This window comes from Spermophilus citellus, assembly GCF_964194105.1.
Source record: "Spermophilus citellus genome assembly, chromosome: 1".
Taxonomy (NCBI): Eukaryota; Metazoa; Chordata; class Mammalia; order Rodentia; family Sciuridae; genus Spermophilus; species Spermophilus citellus.
The window spans coordinates 270,147,833-270,174,367 of NC_138182.1; the positions used below are offsets into that span (position 1 = coordinate 270,147,833).

The following is a 26,535-nucleotide window of genomic DNA, read 5'->3' on the forward strand; positions in this document are numbered from 1 at the left end:
TCACTTTTTGTTTTCTTTATCAAGCAATTTCACTGCATTTATCAAAGGTTCTCATCCTAGACACCAAGATCATTCGTGAGAAATGTTGCAAGTAATTCCTAAAGTTCCCTTGGAAAAGAAAGTATAATTTTATAAAAATTATATCTGGATAGAACCTCAGTTTCCCTGGAATTTCAAAATGTACTACTGGGAAGATAAAAAGAGAGTAAGGCTCACCGTGAATTGAAAAATGCACCTAACCTTGCTGTTCCCTTGGGACTCTACATCAGCATCCGAATGTGACTTGTCACAAAATTCATAAAAGAGTAAAAGAAATATCACTAAGCAGTCTAAAGAATCATCATAAAATCTGCTCAATCCATTTCACAACTTTATTCATGAGACCTTACATGAAACTCAAGGACCGATTATTCCAAATGCAGGAAAAAAAGGAATTGCTTCTGGAGGTGAAGCCACAAGGGAGGAAGCAGAAAAATCCCTAGAGTCAAAACTAAAAATTCCAAACACACAACCCAAGCCACTTAGGCAGGACGGTCTACCACCACAACTTCTAGAAATATAGAATTTTAGATTGTAGGAGCAAGCATGTCACTAACGGTGCCTCTGAATGACAGGACAGAACATGGCGATCCTATCTGATGGCCACTCTGTTCTCCTCAAACATGTTATTTAAAAATTAGAGAAGCATTGAGAATGTAGCTCAGTGGTAAAGTGTTTTCCTAACAATGAATAGGGATTGGATTTAATCCCCAGCTTGCAAAAATACCAAATAAATAAAAATAAAAAGAGAAGATATGTTCTGTTATTATAAGATTTTGTGTCAAATCCTAGTTTTAAAATTTATGTACTTAAAAGGGTTAGACTTGAATTGGTGGAAAATTAACTTACATAATTCCTAAGCAATGCAGGATTAAGAACTACTATATACTGAGGACCCCTGAATCAAGAAAACTGCTAAGAAGTTAAACATTAGCAGTTAGTTATTTCACATCTTATTGCAAAACCTACACATTATATATAAATAGTTCTATAGGAAACAAACTTAGGAAATGCTTTAAAACAGGCAAGAATTCTAGGGATTTTGTAAATTGTTAATATTAAAGAACAAAGAAGTAAGAGCAAAACATAATCATCTTATACAAAAGGAATTAAGGCCTCCCAGAGGAACAAAACAAGTTAATGGAAAGACTCTCTTTAATACTATATACTTACATCCTGCAAAAACAACTGTTCCAAATATGTTGTCTTCTGTCGTGAAAACCACATTTGTTCCACTATTTGCAGAAGCAGAAATATTATGGATTTCAATTGCAACATTTCCTCCATCGAGACGGATAAGGGGACAGTTTTTATGACCAATCTGTGCTAATAAGACTTTCTCTTGACTGACACAACAAAATGTTATGTCTGAGCCTACAAGTACCACTTTGTCTTGGGGGAAAACCTTGGTCTGAGAATCAGGAATCCCTAGAATAAACAAAAGGAATTAAATATTTTAGATATACTTTTTATATATAGTCTCTATATTAAAATTTTTCCCAAGATGATTTTTTTAAATATCCCACTATATGCAGAACATATTTGTTAGGTATTCTGGAATAATGCTGGCCAAAATATAAATTCTATCATGCAGGTTTCAAAGGAGCAAGACATATACAAGGACAAAATAAAACTGTGGTTTTCTTCACTTATGAATGGATAGTGGTTGAAGACGGAAGTGGACCAAGGCCAATGTCTAAGTCACAGGCTAATGTTTAATTAAATTAAAAGTTCAGATTCATTGGGTTTATATACATACACAATAAATGCACACCCCCCTCCCAAATCACTAACTCCATTCCTTTGAAATTACTCTCTGTATTTAGGGCAGATTTCTTACTTTCCATCAGCCTGAACATGATCAAGTATTCCACATCCTAAAATTATTTTTTCTTTAATTCCAGCTCTGTAGGTTAAAGCCATACCACTCCCTCAAGTAGCCAGTCTATTCTCCTTTCTCACTCTACTAGAGTCTGGCTTCTACCCCACAGTTCTAATACATGGCTCAGTGGCCTCACTGTTCAATCCAATGGTCTCAGTCATCTTTTTCCTTCAACTTCCAGGGTATCTGGTATGCTGTCTAAAGTTTTCCTTCTCAAATTCCCTCTTCTTAGGCTCCTTAACACTGTACTTTTCTGGGCTACTGTGCTTTTCTTAATCCTCTGGCTCCTGGTCTTCCTCTGTCCCAGACACAGGAACTCTAAAGGATGTGTCCCTGGTCCCCATTATCTTTCCCTAAATCATCTTAATTTCACATCCTCCCCAGCTGCACCAACCCATCTGGATGTTGAACTTATCTTTCCAATTGCCTGTGAGGCCCTGATACCCAGATGCTTCAGTGCCTCAAGCTCAACATATTAAAAACAAATTTTTCTTTCCCAACTAATTTGTTTATACATTTTCTGTGTCAGTGAATGGTACCGTGAGCCACTCAGCTGCCCCAAACTAATTTTGCCTCTTCAGTGTTTTCACACCTTTCCCCTTTTCTTTTCTAAACCCCAGTGTCCCAGATTACATTTTCATTGTCTTTTGTTCAACTGCCCCAATTTCTCCTTATTTACTTACTTTCCTGGCTCTGATTCATTTCTCCATATTGTCACTAGAATGGTCTACCCACAATGATTACCACCTCTCTTCAGAACTTTATTTTACTGTTAATTAAATTTCTGGCCCTGTTCTATCTTAATGCATTCAACCTATGCATGAATTTGATGTACAGATGATTTTTGGTATGCTTGCAGTTTCCCTTGTTCCCTACAATAACTAGCAGCCTGCATGGATCTGTTCTATGGACCAAAGATTGGGAACCATTTCTTAAAAATATAGACTTTGATCTCATTTCTACCAACATACAATTTTTATTCTTCAATGCCTATGTTGGTGACTTTCAAATATTAATATTTATCTGATCACTTTAAAAGAATTTCCTAATAATTTTAAAGTAGATTCATGGAATCTATCTTGGACTTTTCCAATCCAGATCTCCTGGGATGCCAGGATTGGAAGCTCCCCAGATGAACCTCCTGAAGACACTGGGGTTCAAAGAACTGAATTCGTAAACTACACTTTACCCTTGAGAAACCTAATGCATTTGAAACAAATTTTCAAATACAAGCTTACAAGAGATGTTCTTCACTGGGCTCCAGTCACTCCATTCTTTGCGACCAGAGAAAAGAGGATAGTCAATGTAGCATCTAATTCCCACATGATGAGTAGCACACTCCAAAGGCATGTCCGAGGTCCAGCTCCAGTGACGAATGACATCTTTACCACTTAGAGTTGTGTTGTATGTTACCTAGACAGAAATACAAGCAAAACTGTACTGCCAAGGACTGATATGTTCTGCTTTCCTTAGGATCAGAACAACACCATCGATTGTATATAATAACCATCTAATAAGAAAGTAAGTGGTCTTTTTGTAAAACTGTCTCAGTTTTTTGTAAGGCATAAAAGGAAAATATGAGTAACAATAATCATTATTATTACTGTTATTGTTAATGAATGATCATTATTCATTTAACTAAAGATCTACTGGAAGAATATTAGGAATTCCAGTTAAAAGTAGATTTTCCTTTGTTTTACCTCTTGAAATATTTCTAAAATAAGAGAAAACAGATTTTTTTTAAAAAAAGTGATAGATGTACAATGACACACACATACACAGACACACACACACACACCCACACACACACACACACACAAGAAAAGAAAATGTAGTAACACCCTAAAATTGTGGAAGCTGGAAAGCAGATAGATGATGGCAACTGACTTAGAAGACCTAAGAGAGCTAAATATTAAGTCTCAAGGACGACTACCTTTGTTCACTCTGGCAGCAGAAGAGAGATTTATGTTCTGGAAAAGTAGAACAGAATACTTCTTGACTGAGGGATCTTGGAAGACTTGAGATTGGGGAATGCCATACCAAAAATGGGACTGCTAAACTGTGCCTCATTGTCCCTATTCAGTTCCCAGGATACTGACAGCCAGATGAAGACTCACCAAGCAAAAGTTTAAACAAATCTGTGTGGGTATATGAACAGATTAAGATAAAATAGCTAAAATAACAGTAGGAGTTTGCCATCAAGATAGCTCACCCTATTACCCAATAAGTCAGTGAGTCCGCTCTAAGCAAAGCAAAGTTCCAAACAAAAATTTTTTTTGAGCAGTTGTGGCAGCATACACCTTATTCCTAGTGATTTGGGAGGCTGATGTAGGAGGACTGCAAGTTCAAGCCCAGCCTCAGCAACTTTGTGAGGCCCTAAGCAACTTACCAAGATGCCCTCTCAAAAAATAAAAAGAGCTGGATATGTGGCTCGGTGGTGAAGTGCCCCTGAGTTCAATCCCCAGGACTCTCCCCCCAAAAAAATGGTTTGGTTGTTTTTTTTTTTTTTTTTTGAGTCTTCACATAAATATGAGCAGCAACCAGGGTGCCTACCAAAATACAAACAATTCTAATTAATGAAAGTTAAAAATCAAAACAAAGAGAAATAGTAACCTGAACAAACAGTATGGGCAAAGAAAAACTCAAATCACTTATATCCTCAGAGATATGAAAAGATACTCTACCCATGAAATAAAAGCAGAATTCACTGCAGGCAGGGAGATCAGATTCTTTGACAAAAGCCATCTCTTACAAATTAAAAATGTATTATTAGAAATTTAATAGTACTGTTGCAAGAAAAAGTTTAGGAAAAGTTTTTCAGAAAATGAAACAAAAGACAGATGGAAAACAGGAAAGTAAGACAATTAAATCAGCCTGGAAGGTCCAATTTCCAAAAATGTAAGTTCCAAGAAAAAAAAGGAGAAACCAAAGAAAAAAGAAATCAAAGCAATAAAACAAGAAAAGCTCCCAAGTTGACAAATTAGACTAAAAGGGGCCCAAGGAGTGCAGAGCATAATTAATGAAGACACATCCTTAAGAAGAAACAAGGGAACAATGCCTCCAAAATCTTGACAAAATTATTCAACCTATAATTCTACACTTAGAAAAGCTACCAATCACACATGAATGCAGACTAAACACATTTCAGAAATACCAATGCTTCTATCTTGTATCATTTTAAACTCTTGATAGTAATATATGAAAGTTCTAATTGTCCTGCATCTTCTCAATAATAGTAATGGACAGACTTTTTAAGTTTTTTGAAAGCTAAATTAAGAAGTAAATTATATCCGCAAGCTAGTTATTACAGACAACAGGAAGTATCTACAACAGCAAATAGATACTAAAATATATGCTTTTACCAATATGCAGAAATAAAGAGACAGACAGGAAATGAAAGAAAAAGAGGATCCATAACAAGAAAAAGGTATAAAGAACAATCCAGATGGTGTTAGAGACCCTTGCCTCATAGCTTTCTAATGAATGAGCCTGAGAGATACCATGTTCTGACTTCACTGCATTACGGGTATCACTTCAGACCTAGGGTTGCCTATAGGAGCTGAGGCTGCTGGAGCCCCTGTGACATGTCTGGCCACCAGCCTCAGTTATACTCTGTACTATACATCAACAGTGTCTACATGAGCCCTTAGGTGAAAAACACTGGAAATCCAGTTAGAGATGCTCAGACAGATTTATGCACAAACATAAACTGACAAAATCTCTGGCATATTTAAAAGTTTCAAGATTTACACAACCTGGAGAGAATTGAGGATTGAATTAATTAATCTAAGAAACACAACTAAAAAAAAAAAAAGACAAGTTCTATTTTTTTAAAAAAGAGACTGCAAATTGTGTTTGTATAACCATAACAAAATAAATATTATTCTAACAAAAATTACAACAGAACCATATTGGAAGAAGTTGGCAAACTGAGGGGAAGGGGATAAAGAGAGAGAGGCAGAGAAGAGACAGAATGTGAGAATGTAACTGAGGTGGAAGGTGAGAGGACTGAATTCTCATCTTCCTTGTGGCAGTTAATAAAACATTGCTCAATACTAAAACAAAAACAATAAATAAAAAAAAAAGAAATAGCAACATAAGCATGTTACCTGGAGAAAAATAATAAACGAATCAGTTAAAAAAGTAGAAATTTTAAAAAGTACATGTATAAAGACATGAATTGGCGTGAACATACTTTATACACAAAGATACGAAAAATTGTGCTCCATATGTGTAATAAGAATTGTAATACATTATGCTGTCGTGTATTTAAAAAAATAAAATCAATTAAATAAAAAGTAGAAATAGTTTCTCTCCAGGAAAAGCCAAGGAGAGTGTGTGGGAGGGGTGGCTGGCTGCCAGGCATCCCTCCAGCCTGCCCTGGTCCTCTGTGGCAGGCTTCCCAGCTATGCACAGAGGCAACAGGTAGTTAAGTGCCTTCAATGAAACACTAATGCCCAGGATTCTTGATTTTTAAACTATTACAAAATGACAACATTTGGGGTGTGGTTGTGGCTAAGTGGTAAGAGAGCGCTTGCCTAGCATGTGTGAGGTGCTGGGTTCAATCCTCAGCACCACATAAATAAATAATAATAATAAATAAAATACAGGTATTGTGTCCATTTGTAATTAAAAATATTTTTTAAATGGCAGCATTCATTTTGGAGCACATTATGATGCTATTTTTTTGTGGTAGCAATTCTGACTTAAATAATGATATCAGTAACACATTATTATAAATAAAAATGTCACATATCAACTATGGACCTACCTGGGCATTTTTCCTCTTTTACTTCACTATTTTAAATTAATTTGTTCTTTCCTCATATTCTGGCCTTTGCTATTATTTTCTCATGCAAACATTTCTCCCTAAATTAGGGAAATTTTGCTTCCTTATTATGGCCAACTTGTTGTGTGTCTTGTGGTAATGAGTCACACCGATTTAGAACAGAATAGTTCCTTCATTTATGTTTGATTTCACTCACACTTCAAAGAGCATCCTTCTTATTCAAGTATCCACATAGCACCTGTCACACTTTTCATAACTATTCTTATTGCCTCTTAGGTTAAGAGCCAATTAATTGTAGATCATTAAAAAAACCATTCATAAACAGGATTAAAAATAGAAAAAAGCATGTCCTAAATATATAATTTCAGGTTTTGGTAAATTCAGGTTGATTTATTTTTCAACAATTATTATGGCCAGATATGTTCAAAACATTCATCTTTATTCCATAAAGATAAAAAAATAGACTGAATTACAAGCATACTGTCCCTTTGTTTATGAAAAGACAGTATATTAAAGCAGCTAGACAGGAAGGAGCACATGAAGATACTGTTTATTGTGTTCGAGTGGAGGCATCACACTTGATCAAGGGAGTATTCTTCCCTTAATTTCCTGAACTTCTTGTACTGGTAATACAAGTGATTTCTGAATCATAGAATATGGTTTTTAACAAATGCTGAAATAAATCTGCTCTACTCCTTAATAATATTAAAAAAAACACATTGGTGCCACCAATGAATTGATACCACCTTAAAAATGCTTTAAAAAATCATTCCGTTTCCTTAACATCATAAGAAAAAACTATTTTTGTTTAAACTTACTAATTTTACAAGCTCCATGCTCTCTTTACGTAGAATTTTAATTTCCCAGATGACATTCGAGTGATGTGGAAAAACAGAGCCCTTGTCATTCCACATGAGGTGTAACGTAGATGTTGAAAAATCAGCAGACAAACTCAAGATCTCAGGAGTGTCTGGAACTAAGGCTTTAAAAAAAGGGAAACAGAAGAGAAAACTGAATAAATAACCAATGATTTTTAATATTATACTTCTATTAATCAACATTTTTTAATTATATTCCTCCTAGATAAAAAGTAATCAAGAATTAAAAATTTGTGGAGGTCAGTGGTAGAGTGCCTGCCTTTCATGAGGGAGACTCTGGGTTCCACGCCCAGCACCATTAAAAAAAAAAACAAAAAACAGATAAATAGATCAAGAAATGTGGTGTATATACACAATGGAATATTTCTCAGCCTTAAAGAAGAAAGAAAGGATGGCATTTATCAGGGATGGAACTGGAGACTACCATGCTAAGTGAAATATGCCAATCCCCCAAAACCAAAGGCTGAATATTCTCTGATATGTGGATACTAACACATGTAAGGTGGAGAGGGAGAGAAGAGTTCATTAGATTAGACTAAGGGGAATGAAGGAAAGGGAGAGATATGGGAATAGGAAAGACAGTAGATGAATCAGACATAACTTTCCTGTGTTTTTATATGAAAATATGACCAGTGTAACTCCACATCATGTACAACCACAAGAATGGGATCCTAATTAGAATAAGTTATACTCTGTGTATGTATAATATGTCAAAATACACTCTACTAACATGTATATCTAAAAGGAATAAATAAAGAAGTATATATTAAAAAAACGTCCTTCCTTTGTGTGGCAGTAGATAATGCCTAAGAAGAGACAAAATATAGGGAGCTCACTTTGAGAAAGCTCTCTGTATGTTTTCTCGCTGTCTTCTCACTCATCTTCCAGGGTCAGAGTCCATCGTGTAGGGGATGCTCACAGAATTTGATGAGCCATTCCCAGTCATGGATATCACTCAATAGCAGGAAGGCTGGCACAATGACCAAGGCACTGAGATAAGCAGGCAATGGGTTACAGTGCAGAAGCGCAGGGCGTGGGTTGGCCAAATAAAAGAAAGTTTGGTGCTTTAGTAATGATATGCCACATTCTGCCAGGGCCTGAGACAAGAGTGATATGGTAGTCCATGAGGAGGCCACTGGAGAAATCTGGCTAGAATAATAGACCTATTGGTTACAGTGACAAATATGGAAACAAAAGGAAAAAATCTGTTGGGCATTTCAAAGAAATGCTTGGATCATAGAAATGAAGATTTGCTCTAATAAGAAAGAAAAATAATCAAGATTTCATTCAAGGTTCCAAGAAAGACAAAAGGAATCAGGAACTATTGTGAAGAAACACAGAAGACCAGCTATGTATGGCTGACAAAGTGTCCAGGAAGAAGAGGCATGGGCAGAGAACTCTGCAAACGCTGGGGTGAGAAAAGTAGACTCAGAAACACAAACACACAGACATGTAACAACCAGAACTCAACAGAGGGGCTACCGATAGACAACTGTACCTTCAAGGAACCAGACACACCCACAAGAACACAGAGAGGAGATGATCTAGAAGCAAAGGAAACCAGAGAAAATCTAGGATCACTGAGCCAAAAAGACACAGGTAGGCCAAATACAAGTTCACACTGGAGGACCAGAGCAAAGAGCCACAAGCTCTCTGCTCAACTGCAGAAGGTAAAGAGACAGTGTGCTCAAGACCTGGGGTGTGTATCATGTGCTGAAGAGAGATAGTAGAAAGAGTAATGCATCTGGAAAATCTTCACATTTCCTACCCTTAAGGAATGGGTAATTATGGAAACTTCTGGATCAGTGGAAAACAAGATACGTGTGTGTCCTGTGCCATGAAATGCAGGCTGTCAGATGTGAGCAGCAGAGAGTCTTAGGTTCTCTTGCACATTTCTTCCTCAAACGACAGTAAGATGAAGGTACACTGGAAGAAACCCAGAGGTGTGTCCTTTTTTACCTCACTTTAGTCATTCCCTGTGAAGTTCAAGGGCCAATAAATAGTCACTGCAAGTGCCAAACTGCAGGAGAGTACATGGTTAGGGTAGCTCAGTGTGGTGAATACCAAATATACAAATCATTATAAATTAATCAGTCCTAGAACTTAAAAATAAGTTTACTAAATTTTGCATTACAGGGTGCTCTACACTGGATCTGCATGAAATGTGTACGGCTCTACAGGACCTACAACATGTGACTTTAAAGTCTAAACTATACAACAAAGTCAACAGTGGGGTTGCTTTGTAGGAGAAGCTTGAAGTGGGAAGATGTCTGTGAAAAAGAAAAAGTGTGCAGGGAGAAGCAAGAAGTTTAACTTAGTGCCAGATGAGGGAAAGTTCAGGTGCCAGCATGACCAGAGAACAAGAGGCTTGCAGGAGCGCACTCTTCTTCCAGAGGCTAGAGACGTCACAATGCAGTGACTTAAATAGTATGAAACATGCGATTATTATTTAGCTGAGGCAAGGCTAATCTGTTAAAATGCTTCCCTCCGGGCTGGGGTTGTAGCTTAGTGGTAAAAGAGCACTTGCCTCACGTGTAAGGTACTGGGTTTGATCCTCAGCACCACATAGAAATAAATAAATAAAGATATTTTGTCTGTCTATAGCTTAAAAAAAATTATTAAAAAAATGCTCCCCTCCCTAAAAAGTCCACATAACTTACACTTTAGTAGAATAAGGGAGGCTTCAAAACACAAGTCATATCCAATATTTCAAGCTAAAAATGGTAACAGCCATGATTACAAATGAAGAATTTAAAATCCCACTATTCCTTTCCTTTTTTCATAGCAGACATGGAAGCTTCCCCTAAGCTCCCAATGAATTGTCATCTGCATTTCTGTAGAGCTAAAATAGGCATTTGATGACAATTTTAACTTGTTTTCTAGAAACTCAGAACTTTTATATAGAAAGAAATTTAATGAAAGTCTTATTTATTGTTAAAAGCTAGAACAGCTTACTTACAACCTACATGGTCTGTCTTCCTTAGAACATCAGGAGACAAGAGTCTTCCTAGATTTTTTTTTTTAGGATCCACATTTATCCTGCTCAGAGTGACCCAAATTTTCAGATTATTTTAAGAAAAGAGACACCAGAAGTCTTACAAAGTCTTTTTTATCCTTTCCCTTGGGAAATACAAAATTTATTCTATGTATATGAGCGTGCATAAAACCTTGCTTGCTTAGTAAGCTAACTTTTGAAACCATCTTCACATCTGGAGAGAACTTAATTTCTCATGCTTTCATTTAGCAGCAAATTATCTAGATCCTCTAATGACCAGCTACATGACCATTTCAGAGTTTGTCTCACATTCAACAGGTGCTCAAAGCTTTGGTGATGCAAGGCTGTGGTCTGAACTCCCCGCCAAACTCTTGAAACTTAACCCCCAAGGGGAAAGGTGCTATGAGGAGGGGCCTCTGGGAAGTGAAGTCACAAGGGCTCTGCCTTTGCAAAGAGGACCTCTACCTTTATAAGAAAGGCCCAAGGGAGCTTGTGCACCCCTTCCCTCGCCATCCATGAGGAACATGTCCTCACCAGACACCAAATCTGCAAATACCTTGATCTCGAACATCCCAGAAGCCGGATCTATAAAGAAATTTCTGACGTTCACACATTATCTGGTCCAAGGTATTTTGTTACATCAGGCCAAACAGACCAAGACATGCATCTACTCCTTTCTCCAGCTTATGTTTGTCTAATTTGCTTTTAAATTTTCTTATCCCAAAACCATTATTCTAACTATCATTGGGCCCATTATTATTATTATTTATTAAATTATTATTATTTATTAAAATGCCACTAATAAATTACATGATATGTAAGAAACAATGAACTACCGATCGGCTGTGTCACCTGTAATCTGTCTTTTTTCTAATTACCACTACCACCACCAAGAGGCTTCCAAGATGAGGACTTTGGTTGCTTCTGAAATAACCACAATCTGGATTATTTAAATGTTTAAAATCCTAGGGATTTTAAAAAAATCTAGAGTAGACAGGTTCCTCATACTTGACTACAAAATAATTTCAGGTGGATGAAAGATTTAAATCAAACATGTCAGCAAAACCCCAAACCCCCAAACAGCAAACAATCCTACCATATTAAAAAGGAAAACTTGTGGTATGAAAAACATCATATCTTTAAAATTTTTTAAATCAGAAAAAAATCTGCAGCAAATATGGCAATTAACAAGTAATACAGGAAGAGCTCTGTGAACTAGTGAGGAAAATGGTGACAAATGCTATGGAAAAGTTGTAACTGACAGCTCAGAAAATAATATAATTGACAAATTCTTTTTTAATTAATCACAGAATCGAAGAAACAACAGTGATATAACTTGGGGTCATTAGAGTAGATTGGCAAAAATAAATGAGGTGAATACTACCCAGCCCTGCTAAAGATGTGGGGAAACAGGCATACTTCTAAGTTTGTGGAAATGCAAAAAGGTATAATGTTTTTGGAACATTATACCTGACAAAGACTATCAAGAGTCTTACAAAAGGGGATATCTTTAATCCAGCATTCCTGATCCTAGTAAATCAGACAAATTCACAAACATACACACACAAAAGATGTTCACTGAAACTCATGGTAGAGCACTCGCCTAGTATGCGTGAGGCATTGGGTTCAATCCTCAGCACCACATAAAAATAAACAAAGATGTTGTGTTCATCACTAAAAATAATATTTAAAAAAAAACATTAGTAATAACACTAATAAACCAGAAACAAAAATCAATGTTGATAACAGAGCTCTTTAAGTAATTATGGCACGTCCATCTGATGGAACACTATGCAGGCATTAACAACAACATGGGTTTACAGAAATAACTTAGAACTCTATTACGTGTCTATATTAAGCAGACTATAAATCAATACAAACCTGTTACATGTACACACACAGAAAATGTATTTAAGTGTTAAGAGTGTTTCTCTGGGTATTGGGGTCATGGCTGACCTACCAAAAATATTCCCAACTGTTCAAAGAAAATAATACATGATTCATCTCTCTTACCTTAAGGGATGGCTTAAGAGGCACTTTACATGGACAACACTTCAACCAGAAAACAGGAAAGACTCTAAGTACTTGTTCTTATTCTTTCAAAACCTATGCTCTGACATAAATCATTCCATACATACATCCATTCCACCATACTAGACGAATCACCAAACTGTTTTCTTTCTCACTCCAACGTCAGTCAACCTTACAAGACTCATCACAGTACCATTAAAAGACTCCTTGGAATATCATGATGCTGCTCATAATGCTGTTGTTCCACCACAGCGGTCAGGACCTGCCAAACCCACTTGCCCCCATTAAGTGACAGGAATACGCAAGATTTTAAAGTCTGTTGCACAGCAAACTGTCCATCTCTCTCAGCCTGAATTTATTTTGCAAACGGGATGTCTTTAATCCAGCATTCCTGATCCTAGTACCAATCTGCTGGTAGCATACGTCCGAGACACTGAATCAATAAGCTTGTAACAAATGCCTGCTTCCAGACAGCAGTCTTGGTGTAGAAGACAAAGTCTCTATCCTCATGGACCCTATTTCCTTGTAGAGGAGACACATGGTAAATACCTACTTACACAATGGAATATTAACTGAGAAAAACACCACAAAGAAGCACAGCCTGCCCAAGGATATGCGAAGAAAGGAACAGAGTCTCCAGTGGGATGGTCTAAGATGAGTCTAGAGCAAGGGGCATTTGAGACATGCCAGGGGATGTATAAGAATCAAGAGCAAAGGAAGCCAAGGAAAAGGTACTGCACTGAGGGAAGGACCTTCTGGGGTCTACTCTGCTGGACTAGAAGGTAAGTATGCTTCCTTCCTGACCCTAGCTGTGCTCTATAATTCACAGCAAGGTTGCTACACAAGTCAAAGTATTAGCCTAAGAAATGAAATTCGCAGAACCAAAAAGTGTCTGTCAATGACAAAGCACCACAGTACCAACAAGGGGCCCATTCTACTTTAAAATCAATCTTCTTTTCAAATACTTACAAACATTTTTTTCATTCAATATGAATTTACTCATAGAACTCTGCAGATCATGTAGAGAATTTATTTTTATTTCATGATCACCAGGTGAAAGAGCTGAGATTCTAATGTTTGTTTTCTCTAATCGATAACAAGAACGGGGCCTGCAATAAAAGAAACATTTTTAATTAGATTTAATTAGTAGTTCCATTTTCAAAAAAAAGTGAAAAATACCTTATGTTTTTGGTGTTCAAATATACTTGATTGTGCCACATTTTAATACTGAAAAATGAGGGATTAATAGCAATTTTATCAGGAAAAATAACCAGGCTGCACCAGAAAGTGCAGTGAATAAGCACAGATGACTTCTTCAAATCTCACCCTGACCCGCTCCCTGCGGCCTCACCTACTGCATGCTCTACCCTCTTAAGCACCCAGCCCTTGAGACCAGACCAGCCAGTACCACCTTTGAAGACTGAGCGCCACAGAGGTCAACGAATGAAGTAAAACTGCCCACCTCACCTGCCCACTCCTCAGGCCTGGCTTCTGGGTGGCTTTGAACAAGACTTCCTCATCAGTGCTGCCTTCAAAATGCTTTTAGTGCCCTCGATATTCCTTGGTCCCCCCTTCCATGACCTTCACATCCTCAGGTAACTTCCGTTGGCACAGAACCCACACAGCAGTCACTATCTGTTTACTATGAGCTCACAGGGAGCCAGAATTGAACCTCTCAGCATGCTATTTACTGAACTATTCAGGATTTCCCTTTCCTGGACTCACAGGACTGTCATCTCTGACTCTCTGCAGTAAGGCTTGGCCATGTGGTTTTATTTGGCCAGAGAAGCCTGGTGAAATTCATATCTGTCATTTCTAGAAGAAAGCTTTAAAAGTCAGGCCTTGTCCCCTCTGCTCCCCCATCACCAATCTGGGGTCCTTAGAAAAAATCTCAGGGTAGATATCCCAGCCCATACCCAGTAGAAATAAAATACAGCAGAAAATAATAACTCTGTATTTTCCTGAGGAATTAAGAATTGCAAGTTGTATCTGCAACATAATTTAGCTCATTTTGATTGATGAATTACTCCAAAGCTTAGCATAATGCTCAACAAATATACACAAAATGGGGAAAACCTTGATTGTATTTAAATATACATTTACATCCATTTATAGGAGAACCACTCATTAGCAAAGTGAGACTAGAGAAGGCTTATTGGAACTCCTTTGGCACTGTTAACAACTCAGAATCCTGCTGGGATTGTGTGGGTACCCCCACGGGCCTCATTCCAAGCACAAGAGCTCATCCACTCTAACATTACTTAAGAGAGTAATATGGTATGACAGAGCCTGCCTCTCCACTTCCCATGGTTCACCTCTCCCTTTTCCTTAGTAACCCACACCCAGTGTTTACTGGGATGCTGCCATTCAGCTAGGAGAGCTACCTCCTAGCCTCCTGGAGAACTCAGCCATCTGACTGGGTTCTGGCCAATGAGATGTAGGCAGAGGTACTCTGTGGGACTTGTTGTAAGTCTCTTCAAGGAACATGTGCTCCTTATTCTTGCATGCTTCTTGGAATAAGACACAGGTTGCTCCTAAAGCATCACCTTGAACCATGAGTTCCATAAACCAGGCAGCAAAGTGGCACAGCAGAGAGGGATTGAGTTTCAATGGCCATAAACAACCATGCCAGTTCTACACTGTATGCATTTTTCACAAGAGTAACTGCTAGTGTATTGAGCCACTATGACTGACATTTTCTATTAGGCACAAACTTAAACCTGTATAGCTAGACACTGGTTTGGGGTAGACTAGTAAGACTTCCCATAGCAGATCATCACACGGCAGATATGCTCCATAACTGCTATTGATTTAAGAAAAGAATCCAACTTTTGGCTAGAAGGGTTTGTTTCTATCTTTATCAACATCAGATTCAAAATTTTTAAGAAACTTCATTTAAATATCATTTAAAAATACCCAGAATGAAACTTGTATGTTCTAAAATGAAAGATGAAGAACCAGTAAGTTGTACTTATAAATCAATCTAAGTATTTCCATTACCTGTCTTCAATGCAAACTTCATAAACAGTACCATGGCCGGCTCCAAGGGGTGCTTTCCAAGAACAGTCCCACTCTTGCAAATTGTTAGTTACACACTTCAAATCACGAAGTGCCCCTGGAGAAGGAGGAAAACAACACATGCACATGGGCACACACAACACAGAACATGCTTAGTAACTCAGCTACACTGAGTTACTGTCAATTTTAAACTCAAGCAAATGGGTTTGCAGAAGGCACATGTTCTCTGTAAGGGACAACCCTGCAGATGTGGGTGGGCACAGGTTTCAGGTTTCTTTTGAAGCTTTGGTGTTAAAAAAAAATGGGAATACTAAAAGATAATACAAGTGGACCAACTTCTAGACAATTTGGGGGTTAGATCAATATCAAAAATTCTACTTCCAGGAAACTATGAGAAATTGAGGAAGCAACTGAATACAGTGTAGATTCAATGCTGGGACCAAGAGGTGGACTGGGGGCATTCTAGTCCTCCTTGAATGTCCAAAACCCACACTGTAAAAAATAGAATAAAATCTTGGTAAAAACGACGTGGCTCCCAAGTCCACAGATGCAGCACCTAAACACCTGGACCCGGCTAGTTCACTGCTACCAGAGGGCCATCCTCTCCAGGAACCCCATAACCAATCTTCAGATGGTGGCAAAGAATGTTAATTTTAAACAGTAATGAACTCATATGAGCCTCTGAAAAATCCTTTTATGTACAGGTTTAATTAAACAACTGAAATATAACAACTCAGAAGATTACAATCCTAATAGTACCTACTCACATCTATACAATAACATTACATCATGGAATACTCGAACATTAAATGACGATAAAGGTCCCCCATAGAAAAATGAAAAGAAAGGAAGAAGGTATGAGAGAGAGAGAGAGAGAGAGAGAGAGAGAGAGAGAGAGAGAGGGGAAAAGGGAAGAAGGGGGAAGGGTGTGTGTGGGAGGACTATACAGTAAAAAAACGGTATTCCACCCCTGACTACAGAGTTCTCATAAATTTTTTTCTTGTTTTTATATGTACTTGGCATGACAGTCACTATAAAATAAATTATAAAGCTATATAAAACAAAAAACATATCAGAAGTGCTCACTTTAGAAATAAACAGTAGTCATCATAAGTAGTCATACAGTTATTTTATCAATGACCTTAGGGAAAAGACCTCTGTCTAATTATGGGAATAATATAAAAATGAAGCTATGAGGCAGCAGGATAATAATGTTCTTCATACAAACATGCTGGGTAATACCTATATAAACATTCTTCTTCTTCTCCTCCTCCTTTTTTTTTTTTTTTTTTTTTTTGAGAAGGGTCTCACTAAGTTGCTTAGGCCCAAGGTGCTGAGTCTGGACTTGAACATGTGATCCTCCTGCCTCTACCCCTTAAATTACTGGGATTATAAGCATGTGCCACCAGGCCCAGCTACATCAACACTTTTAATATACTTCAATAGGATACCAATAACATATTAAATGTACTTAGATTTCATTTTATAACATTCTTTAAAAAGTAAAATTAGGGAGAGAAGACAGAGCAGAGTTGGCAGGGTGGGACCAGGAGGGGCTGACAGCAGAGGCACCCGGGGATGTTCCTGGGTGCTGGGCCTGTGCCTGTCTTGATGGAGCCAGTAGGTAATCACTGCACACACTGGCAAAACTCAAAGAACTGTGTCCTAAAAGAATGAATATTATTGCATCTAAATTATATTGTCATTTTTTAAATGAAAAAATAATATTTTGATTTATCTTTCAGGGCCTTTTAGAAAATAAACTAAAAGTACATGGAAAAAATTACCAAAAAAAAATGGATTTTAGCCACTAAAAACCTAAGGGATCAACAAAGAAACAAGACTGTTTCATGGCCAAAATTTAAATAAAAATGCAGTTTGTTCATTCTCTAAAAGTCTAGTTTACTTACCCTTTTCCTGGCTATTTACTTCATTCATTAGATATAAAAGAATAAATATGGATAAGAGCCATTGGAGACTTGAAGTCATCCTCATTCTTCTATTGTCCACCACCTGGGACAGATGTCTCCAACTGAAGTAAATATCCATGGTCCATGCAATCTAGCCCTGGATTAGGAGAGGAATTTCGAAAAGTTGTTCAGGTTGTTCCAAAACACCTCACATAGTACACACAAGCACTGCAAATGGCACTGACTGCGGAAACATCAACTGGATATACAGCTGTTGCTTCAGGCACACACCATAGGGTCAACTTCCAAATGATGCGCATCCTGTTCAAGATTATAACTCAGCACGTGCATATCAACTCTCAACTCCAATAGTATTAAAATAGAGAAAAGCAGTTCTTAAAATTGAAGTTTTGACAATTTCAAATGATACACAGATTCACTGATTGTGTGATGCTAACCTCTCTATGCCTCAGTTTCCTCACTTGCAAAGTGGGAATGACCACTATTTTCTAAGTTTGTTATGAGGACCGAGTAATTAAATATGTGTAGAACACTTGGAATCATGCCATTTACAAGGTCAGAGTTGTATATTACTTTGCATATTGTGTGAGGCATAGAGAAAAGATAAAAAGCAAGGATGGTTAATAGATTTGGTGGCTAAACAACAACGGTCAGCTGGACAGTGCCATTTAAATCCACCCTGGGTGCATAAAGATGAGGGCAGTGAGATATGAGGTTGGAACATAAAGATTCAAAGATCCATTTACAGAAATCGAAAAACTTAATTCCCACCCCCCACCCTCACCCCCCACCCCCCGCCCCAAGGACAGCGAACACAGACTAGGTGCTTTCCATATGGAACATCTAGGAATTCCCCAGAGGAAAGCTGTTCCCACGCCTTTCTAGAGTGAAACCTGTCTGCTCACAAGTACTCCCAATGTACTGAAAACTTCTGTCTGACCTAATATTGCTTAATCTCATAACACAGAAAACCAAAGTGACAAAACATAGATGCAAAGTCTAAAATACTAAAAAGAAACTCAGGAAAAACAGAATAACCAAAAGGAAAATAAAAAATACTCCCAGAAGAAAGAGAGATAATGCAGAAAATAGGAAAACTTAGAATAACAAAGAAAATCAAGCTGGGTGTAGCAGCATGCTCCTGTAACCCATTAATCATGAGGTTGAAACAGGAGGACTGCAAATTTGAGGGCAGCTTGAGCAATTTATCATGATAGTACCTTGAAATTAAATAAATAAGTATTCAGGATATAGTTAAGTGGTGAAGCACTTACCTAGCACTTATGAAGCCCTGGGTTCAATCTCCAGTACTGGGGGAAAAAGAAAAAAAAAGGAGAACAAAACCTCTAAACAGTACACTCAGAGCAAACATGGCATAGCCATAAAAACAAGAAGAGCATGTTATGAAAAAGGAACAGTCAGACATAAAAAAACCACTCTCAAATACACTGGCTTTTATTCAAAAAAGTTTAAATACAAGATGAAAAACATCAAACAAATGTTTTACTGAACAAATTGTCAAGAAAAAATGGTGAACATAAATAAAAATTTTGAGAATATTATTGAGAAGGGAAATGAGAAACAAAGACTTGATAAAGGAAATCAGATCTAACATCTAAATAAGTGGAACCCCATGAGAGAACTTCAAAAACATACTCCTTAGTGAAAGTAAATGAATGTTCCCTTTGTGCCTATCGTTAAGTACTGTCAAAAAGCCAGGAAATGAATCCCAAACAGTTTAAGTAATTATGACATACAAGCACACATTTTGAAAATGTCTAGCTATTTTCTGTGAATGAAAAACTTCCTAGTCAAGTCCAGTGCCACCAAGCTTATTTATTAGAATGAAAATATATTCATGGAATGTCTAAAACACCAATTTGCTGAAGTTATATAACTACACGGCTGTACAGGAATGACTTACTAAAGGAATACAAACAACCCCTAAAACTCAAACCCTGACTAAAGTAATCATGAACTATGCTCACTGATAGGTTAAACATTATCTTGAAATGAAACAAAACCTTACTACAAATTTACAGTTATTAAGGAAAAGAGATGCCTGCCCTATTGCAATGCCAGGAAGAAGTGGCATGAGGGGGCAGAGAGAGGCAGTGAGGAAGCACTCAGGACCAGGTGCTGCCAGGTTTAGACTCTAATCTTGGCTCCATTACTAATTAGCAGAATGACTGAGGGTAAATCACTTAATCCCTCTGGGCCTGAGCCTGAGGCACTGAAGCACAGAGGCAAGCTCTACTCAGGATCCACATAGGAGACTTCCCAAAGTTAATATGTAACATTCCACTCCTGCTGGTAGGCTACAAGCTTGCAAATGGCGACTGGTTAGCCAGCAGTGGCCACCCACAAGGAGCCTCCTAGGAAGTCTGGGAGCAGCATTAGGATGGGGTGCTTAGCAATAGAGATACCAATGGCAGTGTCACCAAAATCTGCTCAACTTAGAAAAGGCAGGGTAATAAAGAAGACTTTCTTTTATGAGAACACCGACTTACAAAATTTTGAGCAAGTAATTGGGGGAAAATAGTGTTATGCTTATGATAGATCTGGCTTACCTACCAAGGTAAACTTGCAAATGGACTTATTTGAGAGTCAGAACAACATATGAACAAAATTTTCCAACGTACTTTCAGGGAGAAAAAAAGAAAAAGAAAAATTATGCTTGGGCTGGGGTTGTGGCTCAATGGTAGAGTGCTCGCCTGGCATGCGTTAGGCACTGGGTTCGATCCTCAGCACCACATGGAAATAAAATAAAGACACTGTGTACACCAATATCTTAAAAAAATGCTTGGGAAACAGCTTACTTCTGATAGAAACACAATCAGAATTTACTTTTACTCCCACTAACGCCTTATTCCTTAGAGAACAAATCTGTACAGAATCCTAACTTTCAAAATTAGGATAGCTTCCCTTTGACATCCCAACAGATGTCAATGCAAATGCCTAGGGGGCAAAACAGGCAGGACAGACCTCAGCCTACCTGAGTCTAAGGCAGTAACCACAGGCCTTATTCTGCCAAATCTTCTCATTTTTTGCTGCAAGAAGATCGGAGACTTTCCAGAAAATGCTAAAATTCTTAAAATGTAGCAGCCAATTCATTTCTAAAGGCCAATAAAATACACCTTCAGACTGTGCCTGCCTGAGGGCCACTAGATTGCCTCCTATGAATGTGATTATTTCAAAGGATTAAAAAAAATGCCAGTAAACTCTTCTGTATAAGAACGTGATCACGCAGAATGCACTTATACAACTGCGACATGGGGGTTTTTGTTTCTTCACATGCAAGCCCACCTCCACCTTGGGCATCACGACAGCCCAGCAGAACCCCAGGCTGGCCCCAGGGGGAAGAGCTCCCATCATGTCAACGCGTGACCCCTCAGCTTCATGTCCCTCCCATGAGGGTGGTGTGTGCATCATATACCCAAGCATGCTTTTCTCTTAGCTCTGAGCACTCGAGTTTTAGTACACCTGCATTTTGGACATTTCTCCTGAGGGAAATTAAGAAAATTTAGCAGAGACAAGTAAAACTAAAGCCAGAAATTATAGCCCCAGTATATTTTGTTTAGTCTATTTCTGTATTTCCGTTTCTCTCTCTCTCTCTCTCTCTCTCTCTCTCTCTCTCTCTCTCTCTCTCTCTGGTGGGGGTGGGGCACAGACAGTTCAGTGGAGGGAGAAGGAAGTCTGCAGGATTGTGTTCCCACATCCTGCTGGCATGCACCTGCCCTGGAGGAGATTAGGGTGAGGGGCCTTGGGAAGCACCTGCTCAGCCAGAGGTCTTCCATCTCCACACCTCATCCTTTTCACAGCACAGTGAGATGAGGTCCTTGTCACTAATGCACAAAAGACACTGAACACAAAGCTGGAGCACCAGAAAGAGCCTCTGTCCCGCACTAAGGCAAAACAAAGCCAAGCAGGAGATGCTGAGGGCTACCTGAGCTAGGGAATGACTAGAGGTAGACAGTACCCACACTGTTCTCACTTTCTTCTCAGAATGCCTTGCTTTTGTTTCCTGTGAGGAAAATTTGTTTTAAAAACTCTGACCCACAACATTCTCCCAAGCCCATTCTCTCCACAAGATCCTAAACTCCTAGGGGTACCCCCTTGAAGGTGGCTCTGCAGGAACACAACAGCTGTGTTCAGGAACTCTGATGGTCGGGATGTTCACCTGGGAACACTGGACTGAGATCAGGCTTTGTAAAGAGACTTTACTGGTTGTTTAGAAACAGGGAAGCTTGAAGGAAGTGGTGTTTCAAGATTAATGAAGAGACATTATGAAATCAAAGAGGTATACAAATTATCAATATATATATAGTCAACTGTAAAAATCTAATCCTCAAAGAGTCTACTACCTACACAGCACAACAAATCTGAAAAGGTGAAACCAAGGTACATTACTGAGCATCAAAATAACTGTATAAAAGAAAATCTTAAACATTTTCGGGGAGGGAGAGTCATACAAAAGGGCTCCCAATAAGAACAGTATCAGAATAGTTCACTGAAGCAGGACTCTGGATTTGCTGTGTGAGCATGGACAAACCCTCCGCTATAACACAGGGAGAGTGACAACGCTATCTCCAGAGCCAACTGTGACGTGCCTGGAACACTGGGTGTGTGTTCTGTAAATACTCTCGGGGCCGGGGGTCGGGGGTGGGGGGGCATGTCAGGCTTCTTAGCACTGAAAGCAAAAAGGAACACATTCCTAATACAAGTGAAAACTATTTTCACGCTTGAATACTAAACTTGAGTTCTATTAACTGAGAAGAAAAAACACATTACAAAGACATGCCAGATTGCAAAGATACACCTTTCATGTACCTTTTCTCTGGAAGTTTCTGGAGGACTTGATTCACCCAACTGAGGTAGAAAACAGAGAGGAAAGAAAGGAGACACACAGAGAGGAGAAAGAATGAGAATGTAGCCATGAAACTAGAGTTTGAACCTGGGAAAGAGGCTCTGCACCCAGTCAGGATCTCACGCCAGGTCACAGTAGAATCAACAGTTTTCCAAGCTGCTGGACCCTCCATGACTCCCCAACTGGCTCCTGTTTTCCCTCTGCCTAATTCTTTCTGCACCCCTTCTATACCCTTGTCCAGCCAGGAGGTATGAAGAGCTCATCATCACCTCTGAGAATCCCCAGAAGGAGGGATGCCCCTTCTGTTTCCACAATCACATCTCTTTCACAGGGTATGCACCATCTCTGGCCCATTGGCAAAATGATCATACAGGCACATGGTATACTTTCATTGTTAGGCTGCACGGTAATCCAGGTGTTGCCAATACTCAGAACACAAGTTAGATCTGTGATTCCCAAACTGTGCATTGAGGCACCTCCAGGTGCCAAAGCAAACTAACAGGGCTATCACAAGATATTTTTAAATTCTGGAAGGCAACAAAGCAACATGTATCCAATACTGTGAGAACCTTTAGCTCAAGGTAGATTCAGTTTCAACATTTGGTCATGTTATATTCTTTACAAAGATGATATACCTTTCGTAAAATGGAGAGGAGTTGTTGATTGCTCAGGAAAAAATACAAGGACCACCTAAAAATCAAAATAGAAATGAAAAAGAGTGGTGGTGTCCAATTTGTTTCCAAAGTTTAAGAAACTATGCAGAACTCAGTAGGTTCACACATTGCCAGTAATTGAAGCTTTTAAAGAATAAAATAAAAATATTATTTTTCCATTTAAGTTGATTTGAATTACTTTTCAAATTACTACTAAAGTACTAGGTCATAAAAACATATTAAGTTGTTTAGACCTAACTGCTTCATAAAATGAGGTGTTAATAATTCTTTGAACTGGGGGCACTGAAAACTATTAATGAGGTAGCACAGCCTGTAATCCCAAGGACTCAGGAGGTTGAGGCAGGAGGATCACAAGTTCAAAGTCAGCAACTTAGTGAGACCCTGTCTCTAAATAAAATATTAAAAAGGCTGAGGGATGTGGCTCAGTGGTTAAGCACCTCTGGGTTCATTCCCCAGTATCAAAAACAAATAAATAAATCAATAAATAGATTGATTAATTAATTAAAAACCTTGTTTGTGAACTGCTATGGCACATGCACTGAGAATGTTTGGGAGCCTGAGGTGGAGGACAGCTCAGCTGCTGAGGGATTCACTCCACTGTATCAGACTATAATCTGCACTCTGGAAGCAGGAGAGTAATATGGAAATTTAACTCTTGCCATGTCATGAAAATGTATCTATCACTATGGATACTACAGGATATCCATTCCTCAAAATAACTTTTTGGTCTATGATTCACATTGAATGTGTTTATTAATTTTTTTCTTACTATCTCTGCATTTCCTAGGAACTTTTTTCCATATACTGTCTTCCAGAATTTTTGTTTTACATGTCAGCTTTGCTAATCTTCACTGCAATAAGGACTTCTATGTTAATTAAAGAGCCTGTCCAGCATGGACCTCAGAATGTCAAAACATACTGAATACATCATCACTGTGCTCAAAATTCCTTGAAGGCTTCCCAAGGCTTTGACCTGAAGCTCCAGTTCCATGTTATTATGGTCTGGATCTGTGATGTCCCTCGAAAGCTCATGTATGAGACAATGCAAGAAAGTTAAGAGGTTAAACGATTGAGTTATGAGCCTTAACCTTGTCAATGCATTGATCCGTTTGAATGGATTAACTGGGTGATAATTATAGACAGACAGGGGTTGGGTCATGGGGGGGGGCTGCATGCCTTTGGTGTATATATTTCATACCTGGTAAGCAGAGGGAGCTCATCTATTTCTCTGCTTTCTTCTGATTACCATGTCCTGAGCTGCCTTCCTGCTATAGACCCTTTTGCTATGATGTTTTACCTTACCTCAGGCCCAGAGTAACAGTCAGCCATTTGTAGACTAAGCCCCCTGAAAACCTTGAGTGGCAAATAAACTTTTCAGTCAATAAAACAGTTCTTGTCAGGTCTTTTGATCACAGGAGTGAAAAAACTGATCAAAACACATGTTGTACATAAAGACCTTCAAATGGACCCCTTAGTCTAACTCCTCCATACCTCTAAACACTCCACGCTCCCTTAGGTTTCAGTGCCTCCCCGCAAAGATGGTCCCCACAGACTGTCCCCTGCAGTGACTCCCACACTTCCAGTTTTTTCATAACCTTCAGGACTTGCTGGATACTCTATGACTCTTAAAAGCAGTATCTGTTTACTCATCTTTCACCTCAACCAGGCTATAAGCATGGCTAAGAGGTAATGGCCTCACAAATATTAATACATGTCTATCCAACAAATGAACCTGTTTCTTATACTACAAGGATGAAATACTTTATTGTTACACAACTTGAAGAACATTCCTCCAAGAGATCTTTAATATGCAAGGAAGCAGATACATATTCAGGGGAGAATATGGACCATCTCCAGAGGGAGAGACAGCCCTCTGGAGATGGTTCACATTCTCCCCTGAATATGTATCTGCTTTCCTAAATAAATCTGTGTCTCAAAAGAAAGAAAGAAAGCATGATAAAAGGTTAAGTTAAAAAATAATCAGAAGTTGGGCTAGGGTTGTGGCTCAGTGGTAGAGCACTTGCCTAGCATGTGTGAAGCCCTGGGTTCGAGTCTCAGCACCACATATAAATAAAATAAAGGTCCATTTACAACTAAAATATATATATATATATATATATATAAATAATCAGAAGCATCTCCATTTTTCAGGACAAGCTGAATGTTCCTTATCTAAAAATGCATGTTTCAGATTTTGGATTTTTTTGCATTCTGAAACATTTGTATGTACATAATAAAATATCTTGGGGATGAAACCTAGGTCTAAATGTGAAATTCACTTATGTTTTCATATTCACCTTACACACACAGCATGAAGATAATTCTATGCATCTGCAAATCACCACAAGAGGTCAGGTGTGGAGTTTTCCACTTGTGGCATTATGTTAACACCCCAGAAGTTTCAAGTTTTTAAGCATTCTGGAGTTTTTATTAGGGATGCTCAACGTGTATTTGTTTCTCTACCCTCTCACTAACACCAAGGACTGTCTTTTTCTAAAAAATCCCTACTAGCTATTATGAACTACATTTTATTTACTTCACATGCTTATTTGTAACTTGCTATTCCTTATTTGTAAATTGTGTATTCTCTCTTTTGCCTATTTTTCTAATTGGACATTAACTCTTCATTACTTTTTGATAAGGAAGAAATATCATAATATGCATATTAACTATTTATCTGATAAATCCATTTTCCAGTTGCATTCCTACTTTCCTAAAAGGCTTTTGTCCACTTTTCATTAAATCAGATTTCTCGATTTTGTCCTCAGTAGTTTCTGACCAAAGGTCTTAAACTTAACTGTCACCCATGTTACATTTAAGGCTTTTAACATTTTAAGCTTTAATCCACATAAAATGAATTTGGGCATATGGTATGAGTCAGGAACTCAGCTCTCCCCTCCTCTCCCAAATGGTTAGGGTTTATCTCAAGCAAATATATTAAACAATCCACCCCTTTCCTCCCTGACTCCAGAAGCCATGAGGCTATCATTTCCTCCCAGCTGCTCAGTGGGACTCCCCAGCCCACTGCTCTTTTCACCCTTCATTCTCTCACTGAATAATTTTTCCTACTCTCGTGGCTTTAACCACCACTCAGACTTCAATGACTTCCAAATCTGTGCTCCTGAATTGCTTCTCCCCAGTTATCGACTAACCACTTACTGGACAAGTTCTTACTATCTACACAAATCCACTCAAGGCAGGTTCCCTTCAGGAAGGACAAAATATTCTGATGATATGTATCTACTTGGATATTTCCAATTCTTAAAAACTCCAATACAACAGTAAACTCACTTTCCCCTCCAAAGCTGCTCTCCTGTGCCCCAGACTTGGCTCATGGCACTACTGTCTTTGGGCCACAAAGGCCTGGGTCATCCTTGATGCCTCTTTTCTCACCATTCCCACCTACTAGCCAACTGCACTTTCCAAACATG

General features: G+C 38.4%; 1 protein-coding gene across 2 annotated transcripts in view; it reads right to left on the reverse strand.

The window, feature by feature from the left end:
• LIFR (LIF receptor subunit alpha) overlaps positions 1–26,535 on the reverse strand; it is a 77,582-nt gene that overhangs the window by 33,413 nt on the left and 17,634 nt on the right. Inside the window, exons 2-8 of one of the 2 annotated variants that reach the window (XM_081310352.1) lie at positions 18,838–18,873; positions 17,543–17,699; positions 15,615–15,729; positions 13,584–13,723; positions 7,529–7,692; positions 3,160–3,334; positions 1,213–1,467 (exon numbers count right to left, since the gene is read on the reverse strand). In XM_081310352.1, the coding sequence (XP_081166478.1) occupies positions 1,213–1,467; positions 3,160–3,334; positions 7,529–7,692; positions 13,584–13,723; positions 15,615–15,729; positions 17,543–17,681 (988 nt within the window). In that variant the 5' untranslated portion in view covers positions 17,682–17,699; positions 18,838–18,873. The remainder of the gene's footprint in view (positions 1–1,212; positions 1,468–3,159; positions 3,335–7,528; positions 7,693–13,583; positions 13,724–15,614; positions 15,730–17,542; positions 17,700–18,837; positions 18,874–26,535) is intronic. The other variant, XM_081310351.1, reaches the window with a different exon arrangement.